Source organism: Sinohyriopsis cumingii, chromosome 12 (assembly GCF_028554795.1).
Source record: "Sinohyriopsis cumingii isolate HCF-2022 chromosome 12, ASM2855479v2, whole genome shotgun sequence".
Classification (NCBI taxonomy): Eukaryota; Metazoa; Mollusca; class Bivalvia; order Unionida; family Unionidae; genus Sinohyriopsis; species Sinohyriopsis cumingii.
The window spans coordinates 28,304,835-28,317,662 of NC_142972.1; the positions used below are offsets into that span (position 1 = coordinate 28,304,835).

General features: G+C 34.7%; 1 protein-coding gene across 1 annotated transcript in view; it reads right to left on the reverse strand.

Moving 5' to 3' along the window:
• Nucleotides 1–11,714, reverse strand: part of LOC149786155 (ras-related and estrogen-regulated growth inhibitor-like) — a 73,593-nt gene extending 61,879 nt beyond the window's left edge. The window contains exon 1 of the mRNA XM_089978152.1: nt 11,153–11,714. Within this exon, the coding sequence (XP_089834278.1) occupies nt 11,153–11,294 (142 nt within the window). The 5' untranslated portion in view covers nt 11,295–11,714. The remainder of the gene's footprint in view (nt 1–11,152) is intronic.
• Nucleotides 11,715–12,828: the final 1,114 nt, after the last annotated feature.

The window sequence follows — 12,828 nt, forward strand, 5'->3', positions numbered from 1 at the left end:
TTTCAAGTTAACATAAATTATATAGATCGCTATCTTTTTAAATAGCGTGTTTGAAAAAAAGGTCAAAAAAGGTCAGGACAAGCTTAATGCCCGGATTTGTAAGAATATAAATTTTTTGTCTTCTTTTTACAACTCGTATACTGAAAGAGGATAGGCAGTGTGAGACACAATTGCCGCTTGAGATATTAATTGATAATTGATAGACTTTACTGAAATTGAGCGAGGCCGCTAATTCAAATTGTACATGTAGTTAAACTAGTATTTTACGCTTACAAAACCAAATGACCAATTAGAAGTGTTTGATAATATGCTGTTAATAGTATTTACAAATAACTTTGCTTCCTAACACTGGATCAAACTGGACTTTAATCGATTCGTTGACACTCAGTTTACAACTGACAAAAGCCAGAGATTATGAATGAGTAACGTCTCTGACGTCACACGCACCGCTTACAGAAATTACCGCTGATTGCAAGAAATTATGCATAATATGTGGTTCTAGTTTTGTACGCAATAATAGTTTTACAGATAGAGGCAGAAAATGGGTAAGTAAAAAAGGAAAATAATTTATTTAGGCTTTACATTTTTTAACCGTTCAAATAAAAGTCTTAGTCCGTAAAACTATGTAATAGGTATGTCTTTCTGTAAAATTTTGACAACACTATGTATCTTGTATGCATTTTTGTGATAAAAAAAACTCGTTGTCCTTTACTTAGTCGCTAATGTTCAAAATGTAATGTTTTCATCCAAGTCACTGCAAAAGCAAATATCTCTTTTCACATGGACGAATACCGAATCTGTATTGGTCGTAACAAAATGCGTTATAGCACCGTACTTGTTTTTAAGTTGTATTATAATTCATATATCAACCACCTCAACAACGTTTACCCTATACTCGACCGTAAATGTGTTTTGCTAATATAATTTTCTAGTTATTCATGCAAGCATAACTTTAAATGATTATGCATTATCCTACTCCTTGCAAATGAAAGCATTTTGGATATTTGGAAAATTTCTTTGGCACTCTGATATGTTTTAACAATTTGTTGTTATTTTGTATGTTCCTTTTTCCCCCTTGACTTCTATGTTTGTTTACCGAATACGCTGTTATTAATCAGTTAAAAAAGTACGTCTCAAAATCCTTGGTGGTTCATTGTCTCAAACTCGTATTCAGTTTAGCATAGGATTTCGTCCAATTCTGCATCTCAACAAGTCCTATTTTTTGTATTAATTTAACATAAAGCTTTACGTTCCTGTATTGAATGTACACACTAGTTTAGTTACAGCTGTTGTTGTGCCCTTTCTCTGTTCTAAAAATAACTGTAATATTCAGATATATACTCCATACTAAGTAAAAGTTTTTCGGGCACTAGATGATGGTCCTTGGCAATATATAATATTCCTTGGCACTAGATGATAGTCCCTGGCAATGGATAATAGTCCTAGGTACTAGATGATAATCCTTTGCAATAGATGATGGTATTTGGCAATAGATGATTGTCCTTGTCACTAGACGACAGTCCTTGTACTAGATGATATTCCTGGCACTAGACGATAGTCCTTGGTAGCAGATGACAATCATTGGTACTAGTTGATATTCTTGGCACTAGACGATAGTCCTTGGTACTAGATGATATTCCTGGCGCTAGACGATAGTCCTTGGTACTAGATGACAATCACTGGTACTAGATGATATTCATGGCACTAGACGATAGTTCTTGGTACTAGATGACAATCATTGGTACTAGATGATATTCCTGGCACTAGACGATAGTCCTTGGTACTAAATGATAATCATTGGTACTAGATGATATTCCTGGCACTATACGATAGTCCTTGGTACTAGATGACAATCATTGGTACTAAATGATATTCCTGGCACTAGATGATAGTCATTGGCACTAGATGATAGTCCTTGGTACCAGATAATAATCCTTGATGTATTCGCGTAACTCTGATTTTCTAAATCAACCTCTAAAATATAGCCAGTTTAATTGTCTTCCGCAATTCTTAAGAGAGTTGTTTCTGCCTCTTTAATTTGCTCAACAGCTGCCCATCTCCTGTCTAAGGCTTGTTTCGAGGTTTTAACTGCACGCATTGGCATATGGCATCAACATGTAAATTGATAGTCTTCGAATATATCGGTCTTTTCTCTATACTTGCTGTATTCAGCGTCACTTGGAATATTGCCGTTAACATTATTCGGGATTCACTTCAACGTCTCTTTATGGCATCTTGCCATTTCCAATTCGCACTCCACTTTCAAACATCAGGAGCACCAGGAACACACCAGGAATATTGCCTTTATGATCTGCATATTGTTCGGGATTCACTTCCCAACGTATCTCTATAGTATCTTGCCATTTTCAATTCGTATTCCACTCTAAAACACCAGGAACACATCATAGTTTGTTAACATTTATATTTTCAGATTCAAACAAGCGCTGTGAGTTAAACCGGGAGCACTAAAATAATGCGCAGGGTCTAGTGTTTGGTTTTGATACATATCGTTCTAAACTCATCGAATTTTTCTGAGAAAATTAATGAATCTTTCTTCAGGTAATATTCGTCAAGATCATCTCCTGTCTTCAATTCAGAATAAATAATTGTGTTCTAAACAAAGTTTTAATCGTTTTAATCGTCTATTCTATTCGTGCAGAGACGAGTAGAAATTTTGTGTCTGGGGTATAGCTGATTCTACCAACTTTTCTAAGTTATCCATGCAACTGTAGAAAATAAATGTGTTGCCTCAAATACTTTAGTTGACGCTTTAGAAACCATCACTTTGTTTCTGTAAACTTTTCATCGTTTGAATTCTTTGATAAATGTTCCAGTCACTGTCCTAAAGCCCGTAAACTACACACAAACATATTGCTTCTTTTAACTGTTATTTAATTTCCTTCTTTCAACAACCGATCAATCAATAAAATTCTTTCTAGATGAAATGTTTCTCGCAATTGTTTGGTATGATAATGATTTCCATGATTAGGATTTTGACAACTCCTTATTAAAGATGTGGCTGTCTTGACCGGACATACTATGAATGAAGAGTGGGGCGTACAAATCTTTCTAATATTCATATGTCAATTCCATTGCCTTTACATTTTTTCCGTTATAATTATCCGTAACTTTTTCTGTAATTAGACCGACATCATCGCAAAATACTTGAATACAATATGTTCATATATAAACAAATTAGAAATAAAAAACATATGGCGAATAACAGTCCTTTCAAGTGCACTAAATCCAGCAAGGGATCACGTTTGTCAGGGATTGATGAAGATAAATGTAATAAACTGACTATGAACAGTGCAAAACTAGTATCTAGCTAGCAAAAGCGCTTTCGACTCTTAATTAGTCTTTTTAAAAGGCAAATACAAAACATAGACAAGACAAACAAATAAAACAGACAAACCGTTGTATTTGTAAAATTTTACACGACTATGACTTGTTGCGGGTGCTAAAATATATTTTATATTGACCTAGAAATGGATGAGCCATAGCGTCATCTGTTATTTTATGTAAATTTATGTACGCGCAAATTATATCCCGGATATTTCATTGTTATGGCTGTAATTATAGTTTATTGGGTGACTAATAAGCAAATTTAGAGAATTATTGAAAAGAGAACATGCCGGCTGCAAAAAGGTAATTTTATTTGTGAATGGCTGTCTTTTTCAAGTCTTCTTGGTTTAAACCTTCATAGATCTGATTGGATGACAAAGAAGCTGTACAGAAGCCCAGTCGCAGAACACTTCTCCCATGGCCACACTTTCAATGATATAGCACTTATAGCAATTGCTCACAACCCCAAATGGATTTCCGAAACCAGGAAAGAAAAGGAATCTTACTGGAAACGCCGCCTTAGAACACTGAAACCTAGTTTTGCTCTGTTCGTTGTCAGTTTATTAAATTAATATATATATATATATATATATATATATATATATATATATATATATATATATATATATATATATATATATATATATATATATATATATATTAATTAACGTACAGACAGAAGCCAGAAGAATTTCTTTTGTATATTTTCCTTGTATACTCTGTAGACCTAGCTATTATACCTTCAAACATGCAGTCAATAACAAATGTACCCACCAACTGTTGCTGCATGACCTTCTTTGTATCCTACAGTGTCAGAATTGAAAAACTAATTACTTTATCTTGCCTTTTATTTCCCTCTTTGGTTTGAGGATTTATGTTCTCTCTCGTTAACGATTAGGAGTGTATGATTGTTATACCAAATTAATCTTTAAATTTGTTAACATTCTCTTTTTTGCCAGACTTGTTTACACCCGATGCTTATACTTTATGATATTGTCATTGAGGATCTTTTTCGGGAGTATTACATATTAACTCATTCACATAAATTATTACTTTGCGTTATTGATATTTTCACACTTATACACGTCTTTTTTATTTTTAACGCAAATCTAAGTAAGGACTTCCTCTGAATCGTTCATACATCTCTATATCCTTTTCTGGGAACGACAATCTGCTAAATCTGATTGTTACTGTAACAAGAGCCAAATTATCATTTTCCTTTCACTTTCCCGATGATTATTTTCTTCACTCGCAGTTTTGTCCGACCAAGGAATATATACAGGTCTATATCATTACCAATGGATAATTTTTATTCGCTATAACAATATTGTTACATGATGCTGCTACTTAAATCATGATTGGACTTTGTTCTGTCCTTGTCATCTTTGTTGTTTACAACATTTTCTATGGCGTTGCTTTAAATGTTCCATTTTTGTATCCAGTAATTGGCGTTCTAACCATAGTTCAGTGAGGCTGTAAAGCCGTCAACGATGAATACAATTCTTCTTGCCTTCGCTGTCCCTGATGTGTGCTTTGCACAGACTCTATCGTTGGACCCTGCTTCGCTCTCTTTGAAATTCGATACTGTTTCTTTGTTGCTTACCTCCATAACTCAGCCTTTTACGTTGTATTCTGCACTGGCCCTGCTGTCGAACCCAGATTCGTGATCTAGGACGTTCTGTTCTGTTTGATGTTCGATTTCGTCAGTAATCGTTTGTTCCGAGCGTTGATGTTTTAGCTTACATAGTATATTTTTATATTTTAATATCATCCATGTTTCATCAGTGTTGGGACTGCTCCTGCCTTCGATGTCTTTGCTGTTGCTCTCTGCACAGGATCCGCAGCTGGGTCCTGTTTTCAGACGTTTTCGTCTGCGGTAAAACTCATCAAACTGTCAGTCTTTTTAACAATCGTATAAGCATATTCTGATTTATATAGAAAATAATTTCTCAAATTGTTTTCACTTTAGATCTGATCAAACTTTCAATCTTGTTATTTAGAAACTGTTTTAGGAAAATGTCTAGGACATTAATTTCTTGTTGGGTTTTGTACTTTAACTGAGGTTTTGTTGAATAAAGCTGTACTTCTCTTCAACAATACACTAAATGTTCCTTATTTTTTTCCTTTCTGGATCCTAATTTAACTTTTCTATACTTTCTTTTGTTTAATTGCACGATTTTTTTTATAGCTGATCGATTCATATTGTCTTTTCTCAAATTCACCAGGAATTTTATTTCATGACACATTCTATATATGAATGTGATGATATAGTACAATGTTTCAGTATATTTGAGAATCACCATTATATCACCAATTATTGTAACCAGTCTATTATGAGTTGAAATTATTCACTGAAAATATTCATAATAAATGTTGTTTGCTGGCATCTTTTACATAATTTATACACCAGAGTCTTCATCAAGCAAACAAATCTTAAAGGATGATACTATCGAATGAAACTATTGTGATTTTATTAAAATTTGTTCTGATGAAATATATTTGTGTACCCTATAATGCAACATAGTAGTCTGCATATGTTTTACCACTTTAGTATACGTAAGTGGGTGTTTTAGTGGATTTCTTTCTTGTTATAGTTCAGAATATGAGAGTCTATGAATCAGTCAATAATTTTGGTGTAATAATGCATTATTATTATTATTATTATTATTTAGTAACGGAGTAGAGTCGATGACATTTGCGCGAAGCGCCGTCACGATGAAGCGAATGGCAAAGATGTAAGAATAGGAATATTGGAACAATTAAAGATTAAAATTTCAGTTAAATAGTTGTAACGTGCTCCAGGATATATCCCTTGCTGGATCCAGTACCCTTGAAAGGACTGGTATTCGCCATAGGATTTGTATAGTATAAATCATATAGCAAATAACAGCCTTTTCAAGTGTAGTGGATCCAACAAGGGATCGTGTGTGTCAGGGATTGATAAAGATAAATGCAATATACTAACAACAAACAGTGAAAAACTAGTGTCTGACTAGTCTAAGCGCTGTCGACTCTATATGAGTCTTTTTTAAAAGGCAACTACAAAACACAGACAAGACAAACAGAAATAGAAAAGCGTGGATGTTACACAATTTTATATGACTATTTCTACAGGAATAAAAGCTTGAAAGTTTCGATGTTTCAACTAGTTGGCTTAAACTTGATGCTGATGCTGAAAAATATTTGATATTGACTTAGAAATCGATGAGCCATATTGCCATCTTTATTTTATGTAAATTTGTGTAACCGCAAATTATATCCCGGATATTTCATTGTTTTAGTAGTAATTATTAGTTACTGGGTGACTAAAAAGCAAATTGAAAATACCCAGATCTTCCGTCGCATAATGCGCCAGCAACACTAGGTCTCGGAAGTTTGTTAGTAGTAATCACTAGAACATAATATCAGCATATACATGATCATCAGGCGCATCATGTTATTATAAGCGAATATAAACGGTACACATTCTTTCTCCAAGCAGACCAGTTAGCCTATTGCTACCCCCCAACCCCATCGTTCTTTCCACCACGCACATCACGAAAAAAAAATGTGAGAGGTGAATGGTGATATCAGTCTTAGCATTATCTGAAATGGCTATCACACATGAAAGCTTTCAACAGACAGATATATGTTATTCCAACTTTAAACCCACTTTCCTGACATATTTTACGACGGAGTTAAATTTTTCTTTGGTTATCAGAAACATGCTCGATAACTACTTGAGATATATGACAGAGCGGGAAGCCTATCTATGTAGGTTACACCAGCTGTACAGCCTGTAAGATACCAGAATCCCCTGTGTTGTTGTATAGCCTGTAGGATACCAGAATCCCCTGTGTTGTTGTATAGCCTGTAGGATGCCAAAATCCCCTGTGTTGTTGTATAGCCTGTAGGATGCCAGAATCCCCTGTGTTGTTGTATAGCCTGTAGGATACCAGAATCCCCTGTGTTGTTGTATAACCTGTAGGATACCAGAATCCCCTGTGTTGTTGTATAGCCTGTAGGATACCAGAATCCCCCGTGTTGTTGTATAGCCTGTAGGATACCAGAATCCCCTGTGTTGTTGTATAGCCTGTAGGATACCAGAATCCCCCGTGTTGTTGCATAGCCTGTAGGATACCAGAATCCCCTGTGTTGTTGCATAGCCTGTAGGATACCAGAATCCCCTGTGTTGTTGTATAACCTGTAGGATGCCAGAATCCCCTGTGTTGTTGTATAGCCTGTAGGATACCAGAATCCCCTGTGTTGTTGTATAGCCTGTAGGATACCAGAATCCCCTGTGTTGTTGTATAGCCTGTAGGATGCCAGAATCCCCTGTGTTGTTGTATAGCCTGTAGGATGCCAGAATCCCCTGTGTTGTTGTATAGCCTGTAGGATACCAGAATCCCCTGTGTTGTTGTATAGCCTGTAGGATGCCAGAATCCCCTGTGTTGTTGTATAGCTTGTAAGATACCAGAATCCCCTGTGTTGTTGTATAGCCTGTAGGATACCAGAATCCCCTGTGTTGTTGTATAGCCAGTAGGATACCAGAATCCCCTGTGTTGTTGTATAGCCAGTAGGATACTAGAATCCCATGTGTTGTTGTATGGTAAAACTTTATAAATGGACATTTCAATGACTCTGAAAATTTCCAGGAAGTGATACTACAGACAAGTACTTCTTTCAATTACTGAAATATTGATAACGCTGAAATTTTCAGAGCTTTGACGTGAATTCCATCTACACCCGCTGATTTGTTAGTGTCTTTTTTATTGGTAATACCAATATTATCAGATATTTTAATTAGGGGAGTTTTCAAATTAACATAATAACATGATCGGGTACCTTTTTACATAAAAGTTTGTCTATGATAGGGTCTAAAACATTAGATCTGTCAAGTGTTTTCGAAACATTAATAAAAGAAGTTCATTTTGTATGCAATATCGTGATCATCAGCATAATTAGCGACATTAGCAATAATTTCAAGCTCGATAACTACTTGAGATATATGACAGAGCGGGATGCCTATCTATGTAGGTTAGACCAGTTGTATAGCCTGTAAGATACCAGAATCCCCTGTGTTGTTGTATAGCCTGTAAGATACCAGAACCCCCTGTGTTGTTGTATAGCCTGTAGGATACCAGAACCCCCTGTGTTGTTATATAGCCTTTAGGATACCAGAATCCCCTGTGTTGTTGTATAACCTGTAGGATACCAGAATCCCCTATGGTGTTGTATAGCCTGTAGGATACCAGAATCCCCTATGTTGTTGTTCAGTTGCAGGGTTCAATAGACTGAATACATACTTACGTCAAGAGTACGATCAATAGAATACATACTTAAGTCAAGAGTACGATCGATTTTTATGTATGTCTGTGTACCAGGAGTGCGTATTCAGATGTATACACTCTATGAAAGTAAGCCTGTATGTAATTAGAAAGAATGAACTACAGATATTTTAGACAGCTGGGTAGATTGGTTGATAGGTAGATAGCTGGGTAGATTGGTTGATAGGTGGATAGATAGGTAGTTGAGTTAAATAATTAGTGGTAGGTACTTATCGGTATAATGGCGTTTGTTTTGCGAGGAGAAAAATAACAATTAATAACAATTAAAACATATACATTCAAAAAGCAGTAAAAATGGACGGCGATTAGAGTTACAAAATGTTAAACTCCTTTTTTAAACAAGATTCATATATCATACCCTTGTAAACAGTAATGGTTAAAATTTATATTTTAGGTCACACATTTAGCATGTTTCTGTATGATATATCGCTATTATATATCTCAGTGGCCGATACCTCTTGCCTGTTATGGTCCTTGTCAAACGATGTCCAGGCCGCTCATGTACACCTTGTCATGTACAGTCCAAACTTTACTGTTTTGAGTATACAAATACGCATCTATGGGAGTCAAGGACACTTGGCAGAACAGGGAGATAGTCTTTTTGATTTAGGCTAAATATAAAATATAAATCGGAATGGAATTACTGTCACTGGCCCCTGTGTTATAATAACCGATTTCTGTACGACTGGTTCAGCGCCAAAACATATATAATTATTTTGACTTTTAGTTCAGGGTAACGGACACTACATCGATGTACATGTAATTGTGATAAACGACAAACCTGCATAACGCAGTCAAATAATATGTTGAGGGTTAACTTTAGAGCTGCAGAAATTAATAATGTAGAAGCTAATAAAACAGTTTGCTATTTATATTTCTAACATTAAACCCGTCAGCAATTGTAACAGAACAAACTGCGACACCATCACGGGAACGAGAAGTCATTTGTTGAGCGAGAAGCTCGAATACAATTCTACCTCGCCATCATTATAAAGTTGGTGTACACTTGCCGGTTACGTTTATTTATTACAGGACGCTGGTGTGTCGTCTTTTACTTTATTAGATTTGGTGTTTTGGCCTTCGGGTGTTTTGGAGCCATTTATATTCTTTACCGCCTTTGTTGGACTGTCTTTCTCAAATTAAAGCAAAATTTATAATGTAATAATGAAATGCTGTACCCGTCACACCCTCCATAAAATGAATAGCGTAAAGTAGTTTCTTTCCGAGGGTTTAGAGAAAGCGGATGTTCTTCAGCTTTCTTCGCTGAATGCAAGCTGTTGAGTATGCGCAGCAGTGCATCTAGTATGCTGAGGTGTTTCATTCATTTTGAAAGTAAATATGTATCCGGTAACGGAAGCGGAGTAAGAAGATACAAGTACTTCTTATTCATTGGTAGAACACATAAAAAGAAACAGACAAACAGTTTTATTTTCTTTTAAACAAGTATAATTGATTAAACTTTATGAATTAGTCAATGAAGATTAGAAATAAGCTTATAATTAGAACTTTTCACATATATCTGACATTATCCAATCCAATGTTTCCTTTCATATATACGTTTCATTTCATAATTAATGTTGAATTATTCCCCTTTGTAATTATTGTACATAGTTTTCTGACTGCGAAATTTCATAATATTAGATTCTAAATTAGAAATAATGATACGAAATTATATTTTTGATTATCTTGATAAATAAAGAGTTCCAAAGAAGGACGATATACAGGGCTGTACGTTTTCTAATTGCACAATACCTTGCTATCGATATTGTATTTATCAGTTTGATACAAATAATAAATAAAATTATAAAATGTCAGGTCCATTCGTATGGGGTATGCAATTATTCATTGTACTGTAGAAAGGATATGAGGTAGTTTATATATATATATATATATATATATATATATATATATATATATATATATATATATATATGTGTGTGTGTGTGTGTGTGTGTGTGTGTGTGTTTATCAGATAAATATGACAATACAATTTTATCCCCCCACCCAGTTGTTGTATAGGTTATCGTTAACAAGTAAATATACCATAAAACTTTGTCGCCGTCGAGATTAAAAGGGCGATTTATAAAGTTATTTATGTCCAATCTAGGTTTGTTCATGCGTTTTTATACCTGCCGACGGGTTTGTCCAAAATATTTCTTTTTACAAGGTACCAAATAAATAACATTAGATGTTGCACAGTCCGTATCATAATGCACCTTGAATGTTTCTTTGCTATTACTGCTACTGAAATAACTATTTTCATTAATGAAAGAACATTGCGAATATCTGAGTCTATCATAGCTCATGAACCATGAATTTTAAATATTTAACAACCAAATACGCTGAAACTGTGAAATCTGACGTCAGAATCCTCATGGACATGCTCAGCTGAGCAATGTCAAGGAAAGTGTGCAAATAGCAATTGCTTCTTTAAGACTGTAGATAATTGTACGATTAAATCTCACCAGGTGATAACCTACCTGTTTTACCGACTCCCGCTATACCCAGCACGACCACTTTGCAGTGATTAGGACAGTCCCTAGGTTCACAAAGTCCATTTTTAGTCCTGGAAGTGGTTCCGTTCCGGGTCGGTGTATAACTCCTCGTACTGTTTGATGCCATCGTCAGACAGGTGTTTGGCGTATTCTTTTAATCACACACAAGTTAATCTTAAAGTTCGTCAATTATTACAATATTAATAATCCACGTAAGTGGTATGTGCCATTTTAGTAACAATGCACTATAATACCGTATCAAATTAACTTCCCATGAATTTTACTCTGAAATTAAATAATGCAGGGCATTATAATTTTCCCAGTGTCGAGAAACAAAGGCGTGAATACCTAGAACACAGAAATTATCCGTATGAAGAGTCTTATTTTAAAAACAATGCTTGAAAGACCAAAGGTGACCTGCATCAATAACATCAAATTCAACCCTATATGCGTATTGAAATGTAACGTTGTGCTATCCTTGTTTACATTATCCTAAACGTACAACCGACGTTACTCCTGATAAGCCTCAGCTAAAGTTGGAAACAATCTCTGCTGAGGCGTCTGTTGAATCGAAGGGCAATTGAAGTCCGGTATCATTTAGCAGATCCAGTCAGCCTGGAGGGATGAACGCTGTATCTACTTGTTTATCGTATTGGAAATATCACGGTAGGTTCAGGTAAATGCCGACATCAGATGCTTACCGATTTACCGGCGAACAATGGGCTAGTTATGTAATCTGTGAAAAGAGAGAGAGAGAGAGAGAGAGAGAGAGAGAGATGTGTCATTGTTATGTTGCAGTAGTCGGTACTTTTATGAGAGATTGAAATATGTCTCATTCACACTCGTTTCTAAACTTGCATTTATTCGAACAGTGAATACCAAATAAGGTACTTTTGGTATTCAACTTTTTTCCCTTTCCTGAAGCCTTTGAAACATTACTGGTTGACTTATTATGGAGCACTTGCTTTTTACATTTACAACGTGTATAAAGCGCTATGCTTACTGGCATATTGGAGGCAACGGAATGAAAAATAAATGTATAATTGTCACAACGGTGTATACACGTTGTCATAAGAAACAAGCGGATTCAGCAAAAGGTTACATAAAGAACCGAAGTTATGAATTGACAACAATACAATAAATAAATAGTATGGAGCTTATCTCCATATCATATGTATTAAATAACACCCTTATAATACGCACATTTAAAGTCATCTGTATTAAATAACAACGTACAATTCTTATTTTACAGTCACACGTATTAAATAGCACGCTAATAATTCACACTTGTACCGCTACACATATTAAATAACAAATTTATAGTTCACACTTTTAGTCATATGTATTAAATAACAAACTTATAGTTCACACTTTTAGTCATATGTATTAAATAACATCCTTATAGTTCACACTTTTAGTCAAATGTATTAAATAACATCATTTTAGTTCATACTTTCAGTCATATGTATCAAATAACAAACTTATAGTTCACACTTTTAGTCATATGTATTAAATAACATCATTATAGTTCATACTTTCAGTCATATGTACTAAATAACATCCTTATAGTTCATACTTGTACAGTTATGTGTATTAAAAAACGCCCTTATAATTCACCCTTTTTTCCAATATATATATATATATATATATATATATATATA